Source organism: Chenopodium quinoa, unplaced genomic scaffold, assembly GCF_001683475.1.
Source record: "Chenopodium quinoa cultivar QQ74 unplaced genomic scaffold, ASM168347v1, whole genome shotgun sequence".
Taxonomy (NCBI): Eukaryota; Viridiplantae; Streptophyta; class Magnoliopsida; order Caryophyllales; family Amaranthaceae; genus Chenopodium; species Chenopodium quinoa.
Genome location: NW_018743936.1, coordinates 1 through 23,381, shown reverse-complemented (window position 1 = coordinate 23,381; position 23,381 = coordinate 1). Strand labels below are relative to the sequence as shown.

General features: G+C 32.5%; 2 protein-coding genes and 1 long non-coding RNA gene across 4 annotated transcripts; all 3 read right to left on the bottom strand.

Annotated features, from left to right (window-relative positions):
• Positions 1–6,379: 6,379 nt before the first annotated feature.
• LOC110688666 lies at positions 6,380–8,730 on the bottom strand. Of its 2 annotated transcripts, XR_002504612.1 has the most exons (4): positions 8,544–8,726; positions 8,265–8,312; positions 7,151–7,425; positions 6,383–6,953 (listed from the first exon to the last, which is right to left on the bottom strand). It is a non-coding gene; the product is annotated as an uncharacterized LOC110688666 (long non-coding RNA). The 2 variants fall into 2 exon arrangements; XR_002504611.1 differs by having other exon boundaries at positions 6,380–7,425; positions 8,544–8,730.
• A 3,216-nt stretch (positions 8,731–11,946) lies between these two features.
• On the bottom strand, positions 11,947–14,983 carry LOC110688668. Its single transcript, XM_021865401.1, has 10 exons — positions 14,834–14,983; positions 14,170–14,437; positions 13,998–14,075; positions 13,742–13,846; positions 13,578–13,656; positions 13,368–13,497; positions 13,104–13,282; positions 12,831–13,020; positions 12,342–12,614; positions 11,947–12,135 (listed from the first exon to the last, which is right to left on the bottom strand). Exons 1-10 carry the CDS (start codon positions 14,981–14,983, stop codon positions 11,947–11,949), a joined length of 1,641 nt encoding a protein of 546 aa, XP_021721093.1.
• Positions 14,984–20,785: 5,802 nt separating this feature from the next.
• LOC110688667 lies at positions 20,786–22,885 on the bottom strand. The gene is made up of 5 exons (XM_021865400.1): positions 22,188–22,885; positions 21,970–22,075; positions 21,801–21,817; positions 21,561–21,603; positions 20,786–20,824 (listed from the first exon to the last, which is right to left on the bottom strand). The coding sequence occupies exons 1-5, from the start codon at positions 22,883–22,885 to the stop codon at positions 20,786–20,788; spliced, it is 903 nt and encodes a 300-aa protein (XP_021721092.1).
• Between the last annotated feature and the right edge of the window lie 496 nt (positions 22,886–23,381).

Sequence of the window (23,381 nt, the reverse complement as noted above, 5' to 3'; positions counted from 1 at the left end):
TCTTGCTTGGAAGCTCCAACATTATCATAACCTCCAAGTATTTCCTTCATCATTCGAAAAGTTTTTACAGGGCCAATATTCACCTATTATAGGCACAAAAAAGTTTTAGAACATATTAAGAAACTTTTGGAACATGTGAATAATATTTTAGAACATATGAGTAAAATTTTAGAACGCACTGTAAAAATTTATGAAAGAGTTACCTTAGAGTTATCAACAATCATATTTTTGTGCAAAATGTTCATCTTTCTTCCTTCTTTTTGAAATAGATTACAACTTGGTGTGTAGAGGGGATGAGTATGTCCTTCGTGGAACTGTGTCACTATATACTTTTCATCTTCACAATGTTTTAGAACCATAAAAGCTTTGCACCCAACACGAGTGACTAATCTTTTTCTTGTTATTGAAATCTTGCCTTCCTTGCTTTGTCCTTCTTTATCATTTAGAATACTCAACAATAGGCTTTTTCTTCTCCTTGAAACCCTGTTTGTTGCATAAGACATATTGGAATGCCAATTTTTTCTCTGTATGCCTTTTTACTGGTAGACTTCCTAGTGTTAAAACCAGCAGCAAGTGCATATGATTTATAAAATTCAACACCCTCATCAACACTATTAAATTTCATTCCTATTGCAGGTTTTAACTCATTGCGGCACATAGGAAACCATTCTTTTGTTCCTCCGAGAGTTAATATAGGTACTACTGTAGGAGAAGTTGGCACACTTGCATTGGCATTAGAAACATTATCAAGTTGGTCGTTGTTGTTAATTATTTCTGCACAAAAGTAATTTTAACAAGTTAAAAAAAATTTAGAACAAATGAATAAAATTTTAGAACATATGATTTAATATTTAGAACACATGATTAAATCAGAACAGAAGACATTATTTAGAGCATAGATTTAAGACTAAAGTTTAATTAATTATTTACAGCATAATTTGGAACATTAGACTAAAACTTTAGAACACATGATCAAATATTTAGAACACATGATTTTAGACATCCCATTAGAAAAATCAAAACATGTTCCAAAATTTTACTCATTTGTTCTAAATTATATATCAAATGATCCAAATTATTTATCAAATTTCACTCATCAACATTCTCATTTATTACTTTCCGTTGTTTTCCTACCAACATGTTCTAATTTTATACACACATGTTCTAATTTTATACACACATGTTCTAAAATTTTCAACCATGTTCTACGATTTTGGAACATGTTGTACATAAAAACATCCAAGTTTATAAAAAAAAAAAACCTGCTTCATTATTTGCTTGTTCATCCATAATTGTCAACCTAATATAATGAACCTGCAAAAATAAATTCAATCCAAGCAATTAAGTTTAATAAATTCCACATCAAAGAAAAAAGCACTCCACATAATCAAACATAAAGCAAACATAATCGAAAATCGAACAAAATCGCAGCAAACAAAATCATAAGAATTAAAATTGCAGCAAACATAATCAAACAAAATCATATAGTAAATCGAACAAAATCGCAGCAAACATAATCAAACAAAATCACAGCAAAAAATTGAAGCAAAAAATCGAAAAATCGCATAAGAACACTAAAATTTTCCAGAACACTAAAATCGAATATTAGAACATCAAATCTGTAAATTTTAACGAAAATACTAAATTAAGATCACTCATTACTAAAATTATAACAAAAATCCAACATTCAAACCATGAAATTCGAAAATTACTGACAAAAATTAAGGAAAAAACTAACAGAACTTTTGTTGATTATTTACCCGAATAATCTATGAAGCTTGTTGATTCTTGCTATTGCTGAAATCTAACAAAAATCGAACGGAATTGTGTTCGAAATCCTTGAATCTCATTGAAATTGAAGCTCGTAGTTTCTTCACTCTGTTTTTCTGATTAACAAGTATACTGATGAAAAGTTTGGTTTTATTAGAGCCGTTGAGATCGTTTGATCCTAAGGCTTAGATTTGTTCTCATATATTAGGAATGTTCTCACATAAGAACCTATTCTCACCGGATCCCTCCCCTATATATATATATATATATATATATATATATATATATATATATATATATATATATATATATATATATATATACGGGGAGGTTCCGCTGAAAACAGTGCTTATGGTGAAAACTAAAAACAAGCAATCTTAGCCATTGAATGTTCACTAGATAATCTGATGGTGTGAAACAACCCAGAGGTCACTATATACAAAAATAAGGTAATTATATCGAGTTATATTAAAAATTGATGACATTTACATCGAGGTCACTATATATAGAAATAAGGTAACTATATCAATTTTTAAAATATTTCCTTAGAGGTCACTGTATACAAAAATAGGGTAATTATATCAATTTTAACCACATTACATAAAGGTCACTATATACAAAAATAAGGTAACTATATCAATTTTGACCACATTTACACAAAGGCCACTATATATAAAATTAAAAATAATGAAGGTCACTATATATAATAATAAGGTAACTATATCTATTTGACCACATTTATACAGTGAAAATTAGATAATACACCCGGGTGCACCATGCTCATGGTGCACCCAGGTAAACAAAAAAAGGCGGAAAGAACATATAGTGTTTGATAAAGAACATACCTATGTTTGACAAAGAACATACCTTTAATATGTTATTTGAGTGTGATCAGTGTGTTCTTTGAGTAAAATTATATGTTCTTTACATTATAACTTATGTTATTTAACATATGTTGATAAACATATTTTTTTTGGGTTTAATAATACAAAGTATGTTCTTTGAATTTGGCGTGTATGTTCTTTAAGGTCGTAATGACGCCCAAATTCTATTTTTTATTATCATGTCATATTTAAATTACTTTTATTATCGCACATTCTTTGAGTTTGATTAGTGTGTTATTTAGGTATTAACTATATGTACTTTACAATATAAATTATGTTCTTTTTAACATTTGGTATTTTGAAATTTGATATTGAAATCTTAAATTATTTTTAATTGAAAATAATGTTAGAGTAAAAAAAACTAAATTATTATGGGAAGTTGAATTTTTTTTTGGAGAGATAGAAAACTATTTTTTGGGGAAATGATATCTTTGGTAAGGATTTTTTAAGAGGTGATCAACATTGGCATGACTCACATCCCGACCCGATCCAGCCCTAGTCTTGTCTATTATAAGAACTAGGAACTAATACGGACCGTTAGATCTGAGCAAAATTAATGATTAAGATGTAGTTGCGCGTGTTGTGTTGGAAATTGATAATCTCGTTCTTCCCTTCTCACAAACTCATACTACTTTCTCTCTCCTCAAGAACATAATTTCTCTCCAAATCCAGCTTCCAAGTTTCCCAATTGTGACTCAAATTTTCAGTCAAATACAGGTATGATTTCAATTCAACATTTTGAATTCCTTCTCTTTGGATTTTTTATTTTGTCAATTTAAGGCTCAATTTTTTTATAAAGAAAATTAAGGCTCGAATCTGATTAGTTTTGCTCGAAATTTTGGCGAATTCACTTCTATTCAATTTCTAAATTTTGTTATTTGTATTCAATAATTTCTGTTTACATTTCATCAAAATTTAAGCAAAATCAAGCGATACATACTAAATGTTCGACAAAATGCCCCAATGAATCCTATTATATTATCAATTTCAAATGTAGATAGAAACTAAGTAAAAGTAAATCAATTGTATTTTTAAGTAAATCGAAAGACTTAATGATATCTCAATTACTTCCTCCTTTCTATGTCATGGTTCTTTGGTTGTTACTTAATTATTAGGAACTTATTTGTGTTTGATTTTTATGCTCATAATTTCTACTTTGTTGTTAGTGAATCTTTTTGTTGTATATGGGTGCTTAGAGTATGTTATAATTGCTTTTGGAGCTGGTTCACCTCGCGATCTTATTTGAGACATTGATATCAAACGTGGTTTATTTTTTGATTTGATGTGAGGGTTTTAATTGATATAATGAATTTATTTTGCTCAAAGAAAAAAAAAAAAAAAAAAAAAAAAAAACAAGTATATCACAGAATAAGTTTTTTTTTTTTCCTGAAATCCTTTAACTATTAAGTGTTTTGCAAGCTGAATTTTTATTCTAGTTACTTTTAAGTGGCCTTGAATACATTTCCACTTAAAGTAAACTAGATGTCTTTAAAAGTATACTGAATAGCTGCCAAAGTAGATGATCAAATAGTTTATGGGTGAGGACTTTTTCAATAATCTTCAGCCATAATGAATGCCACTTGCTCATGTTTTGTGCTGATTGTTAAATAATTGTTCTGGTGTTTATGTTCTTTGTAAATTAGAATGACACTAGTATAACTTGGTGACTAAAATGTGTTAGTAAACTAAAATTGAGCAAATGTAAAATATATCTCTTTAAAAGTATAACATATTGGTAAAGAATGGGATAAATGCTGAAGGGTATTGTGTATTATATATAAAGAATAGAGTTAATATCTTGACTATTGATAAACTTTACAATTTAGCTTTGGGTCTTCACAATTTAGTGTGGGTGGAAGCTATGCAAATAAGCCTCCAAATGAAGCACATGTAGAACTAGATGATAAAACTAGTAGTGCTCTAATAAATAATTGATGGTATTGCTACTGCTGCAGCTTTTAAGGATCAACAATTGTAGTATGGAGATACTGAAATGGTTGTCCGGTTGATAGTGTAAAGGAAGGAGGTGAGATTGATTTCAACTTTTGAATTTGTAAAATGTGGCCTTAGATTTATATTTTCATTAGTACAGATTTATCCTCATCATATGGAGGAGGTTTTCTCATCTATGATCAAGATCATTCTTTAACTAAATAAAAAAATCTAAACTGAATAAGACTTTAATTTGAAGTTAATAAAAAAGAATGTAAATTGAATAAAAACGAATTTGAAGTAAACCTATTAGCTCAAGTGGTAGAGCACTATGCGAATGCATAGAGATGTAGGTTCAATTCCTACATAGGTTATATTTCTAAAAGTAAATATTATAAAACAATCTAAAGTTATTCAAAATAACTAAAAAAGTAGTAACATAACAACTATGTATCTTGCTCTAAAAGATGATCCTACATAAAAATACAGAAGATGAGTAAGGTTGAATAAGGTAATTCCTGCATCAGTTATCTCTAAACTGAAAGTAAATTTAATCAAATCTAAAGTAAACAAAAAAGACTTTAAAGTAAACCTATTAGCTCAAATGGTAAAGCACTATGCGGATGCTTAGAGGTGTAGGCTCGATTCCTATATAGATTATCTCTAAAAGTAAATATTAGACACTCTAAAGTAATACAAAACATCTCAAAAGTAAATCAAATTAGTTCTAAGGTATACAAACAAAAGAGGTTGCTTTTTTTATGATCAGTGTAACATGAGGTTAACTCGATCCTATAGTGGACACACCTGCTCTCTTTACCGTCACTCAAAGTGATAGATTAATGATGAAGGAAAAATTACACTAAAGTAAAAAAATATCTCAAAAGTAAATAGAAAAGCAGTAAAAGTAAATTAATGTATCTCTAAAGAAGGTGTATACTCGGTAAAATCTGGTTATTGGCTTGCAAAATTGGGTCATCAAGATCAGTTTGCTGATGGTAAATGGTGGGGAGGAGAACCTTTGGTGTGGGATTTGGTTGCTACGAGGTCCACCAAACCCGAGACACTTCTTGTGGAGGGCCTATAAAGGCAGTCTGGCAGTCAAAGAAAGGCTTCAAAAGCGTCATATAATAGGGGATGCGATCTGCCCAATTCGTGGTGCTAGCTCTGAGACAATAATTCATTCCATTTTTGATTGGAAGGTGGCAGCTCCTATATGGCAGCATCACCCTCTAGCTATTGTGATTGCTGATACACCCTCTGCCTCTTTTATAGAAAGATGGGTTTGGCTTGCTTTGAAATTAAGCTCTGGTGAGTTAAGGACAGCAGCTACTTTAATGTGGGCGGCATGGACATGTAGAAATAAGACGTAATTTGAGAACACGAATCCTAATGCTATTGCCTTGGCTGCGGGTTATGTAAATAAAAGATGGTGGAGGAGTACTTAATCTATGCGCAGAGAGTATTTAGTGATGCACCTTGTGCTACAGCATAGCTAACTGTAAACACGTGGAAATGCCCTCCTGTTGGGTATGTAAAGGTGATGAATACATATGCTCATTTTGTGAGTAGAATTTGTGCAGGGCTGAAGTGGTTTTGAGGGGCTCAAAGGGTGCAGTTTTGGTTTGTGCAAAGAGGCGAGTTTGGTGTACTTAGTTTAGGAGATAATCTTGTTAGAAATCAAAATTAAAGCAAACTATGTCAAAAGTAAATAATAATTAATCTAAAGTAAATTAAAAAAATGCTAAACAGTTTCTCAAAGTATCATTTAAGTAAATAATTTCACTTTTAGAGTAGTTAATATTTACTCAAATGAAAATTAGAAAAACTCAAAAGTATTAAAAAAAATAATTACATTACAATGGTTCGAGGCGTTAGAAGAACCTACGTGGGATTCGAACCCACATCTTTTGTGCACTTGCACAATGCTCTAACTATTGAGCTAGTAGGCTATTATAGAGTAAGAATAATTAGTTGACACAATCGATCGTTTTTTTTTTGTCTATATACTGAAAAATCACAAAAGTAAATAAAAATACTCAAAAGTAAATAAGAAAAGCTTAATTACTATCCTAATATATATGCAGAAAGGACCATGTCCACAATGAGAAGGGACATGTTGAAAAAGTAGATAAAATCAAAAAATGAAAATCAAAGCAGCAGTTGCAACAGCACCCTTGGCAGCGCAAAAGTAGCAGCTGTAGTAGCAAGCCATGGCAGGGCAGCAGCTGCAGCAGCAGGCCATGTCGGGGCAGCAGCTGTAGCAGCAACCTAAGCAGCATTGGTAGAGCAGCAGCTGCAGGCTTGGCAAGGCCTCCAGAGCAGCAGCTGCAGGCTTGGCAGGGCCTCCAGAGCAGCAGTTGCAGCCTACCAATTAAGCTAGTAGGTTAGTGACAAAAAAGAGTCATTGCAAATCAAGGCAGCATAAAGAATTGAGTGTGTAAATAAAACATCCGTATGTATTAAATAAAAATTATTCAAAAGTAAACCAAACAATCTAAAAGGTAAACACAATAATCAATAAAGTGTATGTACACTCGCTGGGGGTTTTAGATCGTTCTTACTTGTTCAGATAGCTAAGTTGTTTAGTTCATTTACGCATATGCAATTCCCTGTATCTGCAGACTGCTATTCTTGTAATATAGCTCAATCTGCAATTCCCTATATCTGCTCTTTATATAGTCTTCTCAAATAAGACTATATAACTTAATAGCAATATATTTTGCTGCTACTCTTGTAATATAGTATGTAATACATATTGTACAAGAGCAACAATATGTAGTATAACTCAGTCTACTTGTTATGGAAGTGTGAAGCGGGATGACATCCATCTCCGCACCTGTGTGAATAATAAACACCAGAAGTGAGAGGAAAAGGAACCTTATCAACACTAGTAAGAGCTCAAATTTTAGAAAATTATTTTATTATAGATTTATAGTCTATTCAATGAAACAAGGAATAAATGAACAAATTCTCATGCACCAAATCACAATCAGAATAAAAAATAAAATCAATAATCGCCACATTGTATGCCATCATCTACCCATAAGTGCAATATAACACCTATACTAGCTACCATAGAAACGCTAAGAAATGTTTAGTACATCGATATCAAAATCTCATTAAGTTCCAAAATACAACAAAAAGACATAGAAATGCTAGCAAATAGCTTAAACCAACTTTCAGAACAATTTATACATACAATGCCATACCACAAAGTAAATAAAAAATTATAAAAAGCAAAGCAAACTAAATAAAAGGTAAATAATAAGAATTTAAAAGCAAAAAGCAAAGAAAATTGAAACATAATCAAAAGACACACATAATACAATTTTCGTGAAAATTCAAAGACAAGCATCAAAACATAATCCAGATAAAAAAAAATCCAATAATACAAAGCTAAGCGTCTCAACTAAAAAAATCAATGAAATCAAGTAAAAAACGAAAACCCTAACCAAACCAAAACACTAGTAATTAAATCGAGTAAACAACAATAAGCTACAATATCATTAAACTATTCAGAATTAAAAAATAAATAAAAAACGATTCAGAATTATAAAGTTTCAACCAGAAATCCAATTAAGAAAATCCACAATTCGAACAATATTAAATTCAGTAAACTCAATTGAAATCTCGAGAAATTCAATAATCAAAGTTGTAAGAAAATTACGGATTTACCTTAGCTGTATATCGTTGGAGAAAAATTCGCCACAAAGAGGAGTAAAACTTCAATTAAAGAAAATACAATATCAAATTCACAATAATAAAGCAGAAAATAGTATAAAAAGCTTCAAATTTTTGACCAATTAATCTGATTAAAAAATGCAAACACACAAATTACTCAAACAAAAAATAGCTAAAACCCTAGATTCAAACTCGAATTAATCGAAACCAAATTGAGCAAACTTTAACTGAATCGAGCAAATTAAACAAACTAATAAATCGAAATTTACATACCTTAACAAGAAAATGCGACAAATTGATGAACAAAACGGAAGAAATCGAAGAGCATATCAAAGAAAATCGCTTCACAGATAGTGTAGAGGAAGAGAGAGAAAATCTAAAGAAAATAGAGAGAGAAAAAAAAGAAACGGAGGAAATCCTGGGTAGTCATTCAAAGCGAATTATTACGATAATACCCGTAATGAAGCGAGTCTAATGTAGACCGTCTGATGAGTCGTGATCAACGGTGCAGATAGGTTCTTAGTTCCTATAATTCAACATGGTTCTCACATGATCTTAGTTCTATATATATATGTATATACATATATATATATGTATATATACACTAGTTGTTGGTGCGCGCGCAACGCGCGCGCCCCCCCAACGTTGTGCTATGAATGACGTCAACGTTGTTTTGATGCAGCGATTTAGCTAGGCGTGACGTCAACGGTGTTTTGATGCAGCGATTTAGCTAGGCGTTATAATGTTTATAATATGGTTTAACACTAATGAATGTACATATATACAATGTAGTTGTTGGTTAAAGGCATTGCATGTTTCATTTGATTCTTGTTTGTTTTTAGCATAAAGGGATGAGGAATATTGCAGTATACATTTTGTTTGGAACTACGCACTGCTATTTTATATCAGTGCTATAAAGGAATATTAATCATTTGTAAGTTGAACTATGGGAAAAATAAAACTGTGAAATATTTGTCTTACTGTGAGGCTAGCATTACAAGCATAGACGTTGAGATATGTGTTTCCTAATTAATTAGGTTTTTAAAATTCATTTAATGCTTTTGTAACTTGAGTCTTTTGAGCTCCATAAGGTTATATATACTCTTGTAACGTAGGTCTTGGATATTGTTTTCAAACAAATCTTACATATATTCTCTGGATATCTAAAGTGCAATGGGTGAAGCTCCAATGTCATTCACCATTCGCGTGGAAGCAGAAACTCGAGAGAAACTGGTAGGACAAAACTAAGGGTTTGTTGAATTCGGTATTTTGCATATTTTGTCTGGGGTTTTTTCTTTGATTTGTTTTTTCCTGAGGATGTTTTGTTGTGATATGTTTTATGTTCTGATTTTGAAATTGAAAAGGGTTATTTATTAATTGTGGTGTTTGTCCTCTTGTGTTTGTTTTTGTTGGCTGAGGAATTGCAATAATCCTTTGAATTGTGAATTTTAGGGTTGTTGTGATATATTGCTTGTAAACCTGCTGTTTTAATTTGGGCGTAATAAAGTATGATATTGGTGATTGGTTTTGCAATGAGAATTTGTGCGGGATGAAGGATGAGTGCAGGTGATTGACAGATACAAAATCCTTACAGTTTAGGCTGGTAGTGTTTAGGTTGAGCGGAGTTGCTGTTATTGCAATCTAGTGTCGTGTTTCATTGCATCGAAATAAGAGGTAATTAATCCTATTGCATGTTGTTGGCTTTGAAGGAATTTCTCGTATCAACTATAATTTTTTGTTTTTGGATGTGGAATTGAATATTAGTTTGTTAGCATTTTAATTGATTAGTAGTTTTGAGATATTAGAATCATTGATTGATCTTTGTAACATTGTAGGTTGTAAGGTTTGTATTTTTAGCCTGGCTTTGCATGTTCATGTCTGCTTACTTTGTTGTTTATATGTTATAAAGTGTCCCTGATGGGTTGGAAAAGGTCTTAGAAGATGGCTTTCTCAACATTGAACTGTTGGTAGATGGTAATGCTGATTCTTGGTTTGTCACTCTATTGCATGAAGAATTTGATAATGGTTGGAAGATGTATCTCGACATAGGGTGGTCAGATTTTATGGACGACAATGCTTTAAATGTTGGGGATGTTCTAATGTTTAAGTATAATGGTGATAATACATTTGCGGTTAGAATTATTTACCGTACTGGACCCCCATAGGGTGTGAGAGCAAGACAAGCTCATGGATGTGGTGACTCTGGCAAAAAGCGTGGCCGTAAGCCAGCTATTGAAGATAGTTCTGAAAAAATGAAGGAGGCAAATGCCTGGCTCGATGCACTTGCAGATGAGTCTGATGAAGATTTCTTCAAGTTTTCTTTCACTCAAAAATACTTCGAACAGGCCACAATAGTAAGTTTGCTATGAAGTTAATTAGTATGATTTGTAGTCTCTGTGAAGCTTATTCCATGAATGTATATTATGATTGGTGTTTTCTCTTGTATGATTGTGTTTGTTTGTTGTATGTAACGTTTTGATCTTGTGCTAGCAGAATATTCCTCTGCCTTTTGCAAAAGATCATTTCATGGGATTCCCTCCAACAACTGTTGTGGTCTTACAGAATTTTGATAAACAGTTTGATGTTGAATTGAAGATTTTGATGAAGAAGAATAAGATCATTCAATGTTCTTTGAAGAATGGAGTCAGAGAGTTCATGGACTATTACAATGTTCAGGTGGATGAAGCTGGGCTTTTCAAATATGGGAAAGGTCATCCTATAGTGTTCGATGTGGATTTAGTTCTAGTATGATTAGCCTGTGTGAAGGATGTAGGGAATGTTCTAATAAAGTGGATTAAGGTGCTTGAAGGTTGTTTTGTTTAGAACTTTAGTAACTTAGACGTGACTGTAATGTGAAATATCATGTAACTGTAATTTGAAAACAGTTGCTACCTTCTGGCTATTATTATGTTTTTTTCGTTTTGGATATTTTTGCTATGCTTTTAAAGACATAACACAATCCAATTATATTAAAGAATTCGTCTTTATATTTTCATTACATAATGATGTTCTAATGATGGAGAAATTTTAGTTGGCAGTGAAAATGGTAATTCGGGAACAATTACTTAATATGTCTTAGCATGATGAACTTTTTTTTGTTGTACTGTGTTGTTTTCTTACTAAGCAGACTGAATATGTAGTCTGAAATCTCACCTTGTTTCTTTGACATAGGTGATAAAAGAAGTCAGATGGATTGATAGCATATTTATGTAAATGAATTGCAAACAGTTGATTGTGCAGAAAACAGTAAACTTTGAATCATCGACATAAGAAAAGTACTTAGATTTACTAATATTATTTATATGAATCCTTATTTAAGGATACCAGTACATAGATTAATTTTGCTTCATTAGGCAAAATATGCTAATACTACTTTGTACATTGCATAGATGCTAATATATGATAGGGGTCATTCTTGCCAAAATACTAATCTTACCACTTATGCTTACACTTATATTCTAATATACCTAGCAGCATTACTACTCCCATAACTGGTGTTTATAGGGAACAATATTTGTTCACATTTGTTTCTTTTAAACCCCCCAAAAGATTTAGGCCTATCTATAAATCAGGCACTCAAAAGACTTATATATAAAACCAACATTAAGTGTAAGCTAACTATCACCATTAGTAGAGGCAAAAGATGGTGACTATGCATCATAAGATCTTGAGAATTTTATGGGTTCTCAGGCTGAGTTGATGAAGAGTTGAATTCATCAGGACTTTCTTCAACATGGGTGTCTTGAAACAGCACTGTCTTCACCTTCTTCTTAGGTGGGGTGTCATCAGTATTTTTGCTTTCTTTTGAATCATTAGCAGTAGATTCTTTTCTTTTTGGTGGGCTACGTTTGCGAGAGAGCTTATTCTAGTTTGGGAGAACTTCCTTTGGTAGGGTGTTTATCTCAGGAAGCTGTAGGGGCTCCAGACTTGGCTCAGATAGCAGAAACATGTCTGCATCAAATGTTTGGGAGGCTAAGTTCATTTCTTCTATTTGAGTAAGTTCGGCAATTCTGGCATCATTTCTGGTTGCTGGATTTTGGAGTTCAGCAGGCTCGGAGTTAAACTCATTACCAGAGGCTTTTTACCATGTAGTCGTTCCTCAAGCATCAGTTCTCTCTGTAGCTTCCTTTCTTGTTCTGTTGTGACAGCTTCTCCTTGGTTTGTATCCATTGCAGATGATGGTGATGAAGCTTTAGGTTGTTCTGCTTCATCCTCTATTTCAACAGATTTGAGTGTCCAAATGAGCACACTATTCATTGACAACTCCTTTGTGGGCCCCACCTTGATTAAGAATGGTTTGGTGGAAAGGATCTCTTGGATAGCTGCAAAAGCTTCTAAGTTCTCCTGGAATGTGTAAAGGGTGTATAGTCATTGCCTATTCAAGTATCTATTGAAGTATAGTATAGGGAATCCATGGAATTTTAAAACACAAGGAGCAAACAAGTTACAAGTTATATTTGAATATAGCTGCAATATATTTGGTTGTGATTAATATTAAGAATGCAGAATGAAGTTCAATCCCAAGAGTGTGCACTACTTTTAACAAAGTACTAATAAAACATGGAGAACATATTTGTGAATAGATGAAAGAATAGAACATAGACACTTGTTAATGAAAGGGATGCTTATAGTATTTTTCATGCTAGAAATCTCAGCTGCTGACATTCTGAAGAGTTTCTCTGTGTCATCATTGAAAGTGGTGAATGACATAGCTCCAGTGTCATCCATTGCTTCAAATTTAAATGTAACTCTATTAAACATGAACAGAATTAAATTAGAAGCAGTTGTAAGTATATATATTGTACAGATTGGAAGAGCATAGGAATAATTTACTTGTGAGCAGAGACCGTATCCGTTTTCCTGCAGACAGTGCAACGATAGCGAGATCCCACAGGAAGATTTGTGCGTTTAGAGCATTCATGACAACCAGCATAGGCATGAATCTTGTTAAGTTCAGCATTAGGTATGGTGACTCTTATCCATGCTACCTCTTCTTGCATAGTATTGGATGGCTGTATTTTTTTTTTTGCAAGAACACATTATCAACTGCTGTCAAAAGATATATAATTACTACTTAATGAATAGAGTTTCTAGTACTGGAAGTGAAATCTTAACCTTTTTGTTTCTTAATCCTGCAATTGTGTAGATTTTTTTCTCTTCACTGGGGTATCTGACAGTAAGTACTCTAGCCTGCCTATCAAGCAGGACTTGTGGATACACTTTTGCCCTGTAATGAAGGTGCAATCATGGTCAAGTGTAGGATAAAAAGTGATTAGATCATGACAAATGGACTACTAAGAAATGTACCATTCGCGAAGCACGTTTGCTTTATCTCCTTGAGGTTCATGAATGAATTGAGTTGACATAGTGGTGCTCAAAATGAATCCTGCATCATTAACCGGTAATGTTAGACTTCATTGTGTGTATTTGTTGTTGTATAATAGAATTGTAAAAATATGGAAGTAATTAACCTCTGGATGTGTTCTGAGCCCTAAGAGAAGTGAAGCCAACAACATTGAACCTGTCAGCCCAGTTGTTGAGTGTATTACAATCATTGATAGCAAGATCATTCCATGCTGAAATAGTGATAGATTGATCATGGTTGTTTCATGGATTTTGAAATATATGTCAGTACAACAGCTCAGTGATAAATGATAAGTCTTGTAAAAGCTAAAGGAATAACTATTCAAAGCTCATGTAACCTTGTATCAGTGACAACTATCTCACGAACTGGGCTCTCACGTCCACGCGAATTAGTAATCATGCGTGGCTGTTCTTCAACAAAGAGAACTACTACAACAACATCTGAAGCCAAGGAATATAAACAGCATTAAGGTAGAACAAAAGCTACTTGATTTATTGTTAAAAAAAATTGCAATTACTGTAGTCAATTTTATACCAAATTTGCTGTCTGGATCAGCTGTCCTAGGAATAGTCGACAGAGGCTGATACATGGGAATAATAGGTCCAGCTTCAGGGTTCAACCTCTGCACAACAGTTTGCTGTCCAATAGTCATTTGATACGGAAGTTCTTCAAGGTTGAATTTGAACTGATCATCCACAACACCTATAGGAGCCCTAGATATCTCATACTTTCCTGTGGGTTTTAAGATATCCTCATAAGCCTTTATCTGCTCTCCGAAAAGAGCGCAACGCATCTTGTTTTTCTATGAGTAAAACAAAAGTTAAACAGCATATGTAAATCTTTTTAAAACAACAAATGGTTTAAACTAAACACAAGCAATTTCAAGTATGTAATTCCTGGTTTGAATTGAACACATAAGGACAACTTTATTAAGGCATCCATATGATTACAGCTATAGAATTTTTGATCAAAAAGAAGTTTGTGCAGATTCTATATGGTTTTCCACTCCTTATTAGATATAGACAGTATAATATGGATTGAATATAGCTACTTAATAAGTTAATGTTGCAGATTTCTCATTCCAATACTTTTTAGCATATTATGGCTTATGAAACAGTGCTCCAAAACAAAGATTTTTCATGAACAAATATATATAAAAAGAAGTTAAAAATAAAGTATCAAGTTCAAGCATATTCACCTTCTCATCTTCCATGATGAGAGTTTGGAAGACTAATCCTGGCTTTTTAGGTGATTCTCGAGGACGACCCTTTTCAGCAACCGTAACTCTGACCTTGTAATCTTTGCTCTGAGTGTTAAGTTCATCCAAATAAACCGGTTCAAGCTTCATATTGTATTTCAATTGCAGTCTGTAAAATCCCACAGTTAATATTGATATAAGTATACAAATGGATTTAACACAAAGATTTTTAAAAGCTCATATATTGTGGCATTACAAACACTATTAAGGTATATGATCCAATCAATATGTAACTTGTGAAATTCATTGTATGCAAAGTAACAATACATGTTTTACAGATTCATGAAATCATCTTCTATAAATCCCAGAAAAATACTTCTTGATAGCAGATTTATAAGTTCTGATGCAGGAAGTTTTCAAGTGCAGAAGGCCGAATATATTTTGACACAAGTGCTATCATCCGTTGTAAAAATATAATCAATAGTTCTATACAGTCTGGTATGTATTTTTCCATGCAAAAGATTCTTAAGCTTGGAATATTCTTTATATATTCGACATAGTAATAAATATTAATGGGAAAAAACTTTCAACAATTCAATCTGCAGTATTTAATAAGTGGAATTTATTTAACGAAATTTACACTATGCAGAAAAGATTCCATGCAATATGTATCAAGAAATTATACATAAAAGCAACAAACAATCAGGCACTTGTATTTATTACAGAACAGAAACTACAATAGGTAGTTAACCAGTTTCCTAATATAGCATGTATTTGTGTTAAGCTATTTTACAGATGTATAACTTTTATGGCTATGATGACAATATAAGTGAGTAAACACTTGAATTGAATATGCAGTACAGAATGGTGTTAAAAGATACATACATTTCTATATTTCAAGGCTTTAGAGATAAGAGTACCTTAAGAGGAAAAAGTGAAATTCTAAGGGTTGTAAAGGCGTTTTTTTGGGAAGAAGTGAGGTTGCTATTTATAGTCAAGAATAGGAAGTAGTAGCTGAGTAATCATTTGAACAACTTTGACACGGATTAAAGGTTCTAATAGTAATCAGCCCATACTTACAAGTGATTAGAACAGTTATCCAGTACAATTTTGTTTTTTTTTTTTTGCTACTTAGAATTCTTTGTTTTTCTAATTATTATTTCCAGAAATGATATGCGTTATCTTACTTGTTTATAAGTTTCTATGTTTGATAATTAATCTATTTTGTGTTTGTCTTTTCTATTTCTGTTTGTTGTTGCCTTTTAAAAATCACAAACAGTAGTTGATAGTCATCTACTTCCCTAAGTAATGTCAAGTTCAAACAGTTACAAGCATGGGTTGCAAAGATTTAGTCTTCTTAATTTGAGGGGATAGTACAACATATAAATAATATAATAACACAAATAGCTGTAAAGTTATGTGATTAAAGATTTTAAGTGGTTGTGAAGACTTCTTATGTAAGATACCATTCAATTTTTTAAATAATTAAAGATTTTATGTGGTCTTTCATCTATCAAGTACAATTTATGATGTCCTTTAAGTAACTTTCTTTTGTGCATGTGACTATGTGAAGTGCTTGCTTCTATAGTAAGTAAATTGTATATATTTGTTTCCAAAGTGTAATATGTACAAACTGTGTAGAATAACCTTTAGTTCAAAGGTGTTGTTAGTTATAATTGAATTAACCACAATTCATTACGGAATGCGGTAACGCTTTGCGTTCTACTTAAATTGGAAAAACCATTAGTATACGACTTGTTTTACAAATGCATTTACAATTCGAAGTTTTAATAGCCAACCAAAAATGTAGGTTCATGGCCTAATATATGGTGTTAAGTAAGTAATGTAAATTCTTAGTCAAGGATGATAGTAATGCATGTATAGTATTGAGCTCAATATTATATTTTGCTACTTTGGATTTTGGAACGTGATTTAAATGCAAGGTAGACTTAAAAATAACCATATGTATTACTATAATTTTGTATGCAGTAAGTAGGAAATCAGAATGGTTTCTTATGGGATTATTAACTATGGAAGAGATAGAGAAATCCAAGCCACACTGAGTCATTAATTAGTTCTAGTTCTTAATAGCTCATCATGACCTTGGCTATGTGTGTATAACTATATATCTACTCTTAATGTCGATAAGTTTATAAATTATATTCCTTGGGTTATCTAGCTTTCTACTTTTTGTAACAATACTCTCTCTATTCCATATTCACAATTTTTAGAGTTCCATAGTCGTTAGGGTTTTGGTTGTTTAATTAGGTCGCTGGAAAACATTTTTCTAAATTTATTTGTACTTCGTACTTAGGTACCTCTTATTAAACCCTATTTTATATAAACCCAACATATGTGAACTGATTAGATATGAAAAAAACTGTATAGTATGGAGTAACAAACTATGTCAAGGGTTAAATCTAGACTTTTTAAATTTGTCATTTAAAAAAAAAAGAGTTTTCTTAAAATTGATTAAGTTAACCCACACGTGACTTGAGACTATTATCCTATCTACAATAATTAAGGAATTATTTACCCTTTTTTGTTGGGGGGGGGGGTCTGTGACACTGTGTTGTTGAACTATTTTCTTATTATGCAAAGTTTACTTATTGAATGCCTACTTAAAAGATTGTGATATCATAAAAGTATGGCTATGTCTGTTAACAATCCTTAAAAGTATTGAGCTTGTAGATTATATGAAAAATGCAAGTTCAAGAGACTTGAAATAACCCTAGATCAAGGGGAAAAAACAAAAAACCAAATATAATGAACTCTGAGTTTCAAACATTTTTTATTGTTCATTTTATCAATAATAATACTTTAATACAGTATTGGTTTCTTAAGGTGCACTAAACAACCAAGTTTATTATTTCCTTTATACCAACCACGATTCAAACATTTGATTTCATATAAATAATCTAATTTAGTTGTCCATTGCCATTTGTTTTTTTAAAAATGTTGTTACCTAATCCTCATTGTTGGTATATAAAGTGTAATGAATGGTTCAACACATATAAGATAGTCTTTTTCCGTGTTGATTGATCAATGACATATGAATTTATATTATGTAGATATTTGGATATGGTGCACTTCACATGGCTACAGTTAATAATTAGATTCTTTTGAAAGGTATCATTTATTATATAAAGGTACTATCCAAGCTATTGTGAGAACTCAAGTTCTAGTATTTGTTTAAAGTGTCTACCCATGGTAAAGATGGTCTGTGATGACCTTGTTAAGTCTATTATTTGTATTTGTGTTTTAGATAAGTTTTTCCATGCCTTTAGCTAATTTCTCAGCTTCTTATGTTGTTAGGCTGAAAACAATGCTATCATGAGATGGATACTCAGAATTGAAGAAGAACACAAAGATATGGCAGTATGTATACATTTCAACTTTTATGAGAAATAATTCATATATATATATATGCATATATACATATATACATATATACATATATATACATATATATGTTGCTCCCACCAACTAACTGTGTTTTTGCTGTGATTTAGGAGATTCCTGTTTTTTTTTATCATATCTTATACAATCAATGTGAAGCAGCCAAGATGTTCCGCGGTAGTGATGGACCAGCATGGGATATTGTTATTAGAAGAACCAAATCTGGAAATATGATCACTAGAATGTATGTCGAGGGAGGCTGGAAAGAGTTCATCTCAGATAATGATATCGAAGTTGGAGATACCTTGATGATGTACTATAAAGGTAGAAAAATATTCCATACTAAAATTTTTTCATATGATGGCCATGAATAAAACCAATCTTGGTACACCAGTTACCCAAACCAGGGTTACTCGAAGGAGGCTTCCATTGTCTTTTGCAGAAATGGAAAAATCACTTAAGGTTAATGCAACAACAATGTCCTTATCCATCATTTACATATGTGGTTAACCCTCTGGTTATTTTCCAAGGAATTATTGTAAGTTTCATTGTCTGTAAGCTGTAGATCTGTATATTTTCTATACACACTTGTGTATCATATTAGTATTAGCAAATTTTTAACTACTGGTTGTTTCTAAATTCTGCTGTGAAAAGGTTGTTCCAGTACCATTTGCTACAATGCATTTCTGGACAGCAGATCCATGCACAACTGTTCTTCTTCGGCACAAAAGGAAACAATGGTGTGTGGACTTAAGAGTAGTTCGAGAAGAAGGTAGCATTATATCATGTGTACTATGAAATGGTGTGAATGCGTTCTACGAACACGTGTTTGCCGTAGTTGGTTTTAGGTGCTCTAGTGATTTATCAAACAGGTTTTCCTCTAGTATTTGAGGTGATGCTTGGGCCAGCATAGCTTTCCACATAGAACTGCTTTCTGGTTCACATGTTTGACTAATATATTAGCATCAATATGTATTATTTGAAGTAGTATGGGTGTGTAATAATAAAGGCGTTAAGTATTCACTACAAGATGTGGAAAATCAGTTAGTTAATGTTTAATACTTATGTAAGAAAGGCAATTATGTATTGCATCTGTATAATAGGCATGTTATGAAAAATTAATATTTATGTGTTAAGTAAGACTGCAGTATTAAATCATGCAGGGTAATGCCTTTGAAAAAAGCCAGTGTGTAATAATAGAAAGATTACAGAAATCTAACATGTATAATATAACGGAATTAAATTTTCGAGCGGCAAGCTTACAAATTCATAACAATGCTCAACAAGAAGAGTAATTGTAACTTTTGTCATTATGATAGATTGCATAGGATAAGCTCAAAATTATTAGGTAGTTAATAACCTTGTGTTTTATTTTCTGTAATGACTGGTTTGCGTCATTTCAAAACTGCTTAACATGACAGGGTCATACAGTCAAGTATGTAAGTTTCCAGTCATTGTAAACATTTGACTAGCTAAACATGTAAGGTAAAAATTGTGAATAAACATCGTCAAATGTGGTCAGCAAACATTAATGTACTGCTTAAGTATAATCATTGGCATTAAAACAATACTTTGACATTCCTATAAAAGTTACATAGTTTGTAGCCTCCCAGTAACCCGCATAAAGAGGTTGTATCGAATACAATGTTGAAGACAGTTGCTTTGATAAGCTACTATCTGTAGCAGAATTAAAGAGAGAATGTCACAAGTGTATTCCAGTGGAGGTGTATGCTATGGAAAAATTGGGGGCTGTTTTCCTACAAAATAGCGATCCTATTGTGTTAGAAATAGTTGTCCATTAGGCTGCAGGTATGTTAGGATTTAGAGTTCAGCTCAGTTAAAAAGAACTCTTTAATGTACTGTTTTGAATAAGATTAATAGTAAGTGTAGAAAACTGCTTGGCATGTACATTTGATTCCAGCATTAGCAATAAGAGCAGGTTTATTGTATTAATATCATGGAATGTATATGTCTAATGGGCTTTAAAGATTTAGTAATGTTTTCTAGTTTCATTGAATAACCTGGAGCATGTTGAAATGAGATTCTAGATAAAGGAAGAGCACACAAAGAACGTCTAGGCATTTAAACCACCATGTTGATATAACATGTTTCCCAAAAGCTTAAATTTTAAAGGCATAACAATAAGCATGGTAGATTGAGAAGAGGTAACCGGGGAAAAAAAAAAACAAAAACAAAAAAACCCAAAAAAAGAAGGAAGCACTTTTCTGCTTTTATAAAGTATAAGACTTCCTCTATTTAAAACTGCTTCAGGTTCAGTTTACTATAAGATGTAATAGTTTCCTGAAAGGGAAGGAGATTGTGATTGTTTTAACTCGTTTTTCACAAGATAATTATTTAGATGAAAAGACCCAATTGGGTAACAATTAGATACTAACTACTGTCCTGGGTATGTCATATGTTTTAGAGGCTATAACAACTACTTACTGCTTGCTCTGTCCCAGTCAAGTCAAATACTTTTATAAGCATTTATGATATTTCTTTCTTAAGCCAATCTATCTATCTAGTAGGAATTGGAATCTTTCTCATGTCAAATTAACTATTAAGCAAATCTTTATCTAGCTCAGGTCCTAGCTACATCCAACAACCAATAACATGTTTATTTTCTGTTACAGGTCTATCATGTAGCCACCTGCATATAAATTCGAATGCACCCTATACTAATGTTCATTGATGAAAGCACTGAGTAAATAAGATAGCATACTCTAGGTGCTCAGCTATTACATCTACCAGCAATCTAATTAGATAATCTGATGATATGTTCAATGTAACATATATAAAATAGTGTGGGTTCACAACAACTAACATGTCATTGAACAGTGACACCAGGCATACCTTTTCAGAACAAGCCTATATTTTGGTGGTTCAAACATTCTGTGTATATGCTAGTCATTACTGTAAATACAAGCTTTCAATATTAGTTATATACTTAAGTCAAATTGTAATTAGCCGGATCTATTCACCTTCATATAACCACAGCTTGAAAATTTTAAAAAGAATTAAAGTCTGAAGAATCTTAGAAAGAAAAATGCTATAAACTATATTAATTCTCCTGATATATGTATACATTTCTGTAAACAACTCTTTAAATGAACCAAATAGCAAAACTAAACAATCTTTGTCATAACAAACCTAGTACATTGGTGCACAATATTGAAAGCAGAAGTAACAAGAAGCAAGTTAGAAACAATTTTTGTTCAATACGAAAAATAAACCTTGATCATGAAATTCATATTCGGTTATTAAAAATAACTGATAATTAGACTCAATACCCCAACCTGCTCTTCAATGGAGGATAAAGCTACAATACCAGAAGGTGCAGAATATATTCCTCCATATCTTCTAAGTTATAACTGCAGAATGACAGCAGAAGCACAGCAGTCAGCATGCAAAAAATAATGTACATTCACAAGATTCAGCATTACTCCATAACAATTTATAAAAATCAAATTCTACAATGTATTATCAAGAAGAGTAGAAGAATCAAATGAATACATGAACCGCATCACGTGAACACCATGATTAATGGTGGATTTTCCTTGTTTTTTGCCTTAGGATTCCTTCATCCTGTCAATATATAACTATGAACTATCAGCTGTCTTCTTAAATATATAAAAACTTGTTTAATTTCAAAGAAACAAAAGGGAACATACTTTGAAGTCCTACTCTAATGCTCTGATTAAAAAGATATTTATGTCTCTTCTTCTGATGCAATACACCTGCAACCTCAACACTTCAAAAGCCACTACATTTTGTACAGTGTTTTGAGGGTGTTGATCTGGAGGCTTAGCATAAAAGACAACAACATCTGCTGCCTTTTTAGCCCTTGACAAAGCAACATATAGCTGACCATGAGAAAAACATGGGCGTGGAAGATGTATAGACACTGATTAAGAGTTTGCCCCTGAATTTGTTTATTGTCATTGTAAAGCTTAACTTGATGGGAAACTGTTTCCTTTCAAATTGGAAAGGATAATTCATAGAACCAGATGGTCTTAAATTGATTCTGTGGATGAAAACATGATCTCCTTTGTACTGTCCTGTAGCAATTACACATTGGATAACGTTTGGGAAAAACCTCTTACAAGTAAGACGGGTGCCATTGCACAAACCAGACGAAGGTAAAAGATTCCTTAAAAGAATTACCGGACAGTTCTCCTTCAGCACAAGCTCATGAGGGCTCATTCCTCCTGGGCACAAGCTATTCATGAATTTCGTAGGATATATATTACATGTATCATTCAACATGATATCAAAACTCTTGTATATAACAGCTCTGCCTTCAAATTTTTCTATCATGAATGCATTAATCGAATCCACTTCATCGTTTAATGGTGTTAGGATTGCTCGATCAATAAATCTATCAGTACCAAGGTTACCTTGCATCATTTCAGGGAACGTTGCTTCTATGAGATCAGATATGAAATTGTTTCCGGATTCACAAAATTGAGCTACTTGGTCTGGAATCTGTACATACGCTTTTTCTGAATTCTGTAGCTCACCATTACCCAAGGCAAGCAAGAACTCAGAGTATGTTAAATCTTCCCGAGCTCTAATATTTTCTATCAACCTGAACCTTATGAATTTAGGCCATAAATATGATGTAACAATACTGGTTTCAACTGCTTCTTTCATTGATATGAGGAACTACTGGCAGAACTTGCCTAAAATCACCTCCAAACACAACAGTCTTACCTCCAAACATGAGTTTATTATCACACACATCCTACAATAGTAAATCCAAAGACTCAATATTCTGTTTCTTATCCATTGAAGCCTCGTCCCATATTATCAGTGATGTTTCCCTAAGTAATGCTGCTAAACTACCCTGTTTAGGAACAGCACATGCCAGAGAAGCATCACTATCAAGTGGGATTTTAAACCTTGAATGAGCTGTACGTCCCGAAGGTATGTTCGATGCAGCAATACCTGATGTTGCTGTCGGCAACACAATCTTGTTCATTAGTCTAAGCTCTGCATACAATGCATTGTATAAAAATGTTTTCCCAGTTCCTCCCGGGCCATCTATGAAAAAAGCACCTAGTTTCCCATCCATTACATATTGCATGATACATGAGAAGGCAGCATTTTGTTCATGGTTCAATCTAGAACGACATGTAAGAATTTCTGG

What these genes read in the sequence shown, in the direction of transcription:
- LOC110688668 (XM_021865401.1), bottom strand. Translation starts at nt 14,983, where the DNA reads ATGAAGCTTGAACCGGTTTATTTGGATGAACTTAACACTCAGAGCAAA. An exon ending in TGATCCAGACAGCAAATTTG is followed by an intron (nt 14,076 to 14,169) that starts GTATAAAATTGA and finishes CCTTGGCTTCAG; the next exon opens with ATGTTGTTGTAGTAGTTCTC. An exon ending in TTCACAAATATGTTCTCCAT is followed by an intron (nt 12,615 to 12,830) that starts GTTTTATTAGTA and finishes TACACATTCCAG; the next exon opens with GAGAACTTAGAAGCTTTTGC.
- LOC110688667 (XM_021865400.1), bottom strand. Translation starts at nt 22,885, where the DNA reads ATGAAAGAAGCAGTTGAAACCAGTATTGTTACATCATATTTATGGCCT. An exon ending in AGGAAACAGTTTCCCATCAA is followed by an intron (nt 22,076 to 22,187) that starts GTTAAGCTTTAC and finishes TGCTTTGTCAAG; the next exon opens with GGCTAAAAAGGCAGCAGATG. An exon ending in AATATATTCTGCACCTTCTG is followed by an intron (nt 20,825 to 21,560) that starts GTATTGTAGCTT and finishes TGTTGGATGTAG; the next exon opens with CTAGGACCTGAGCTAGATAA.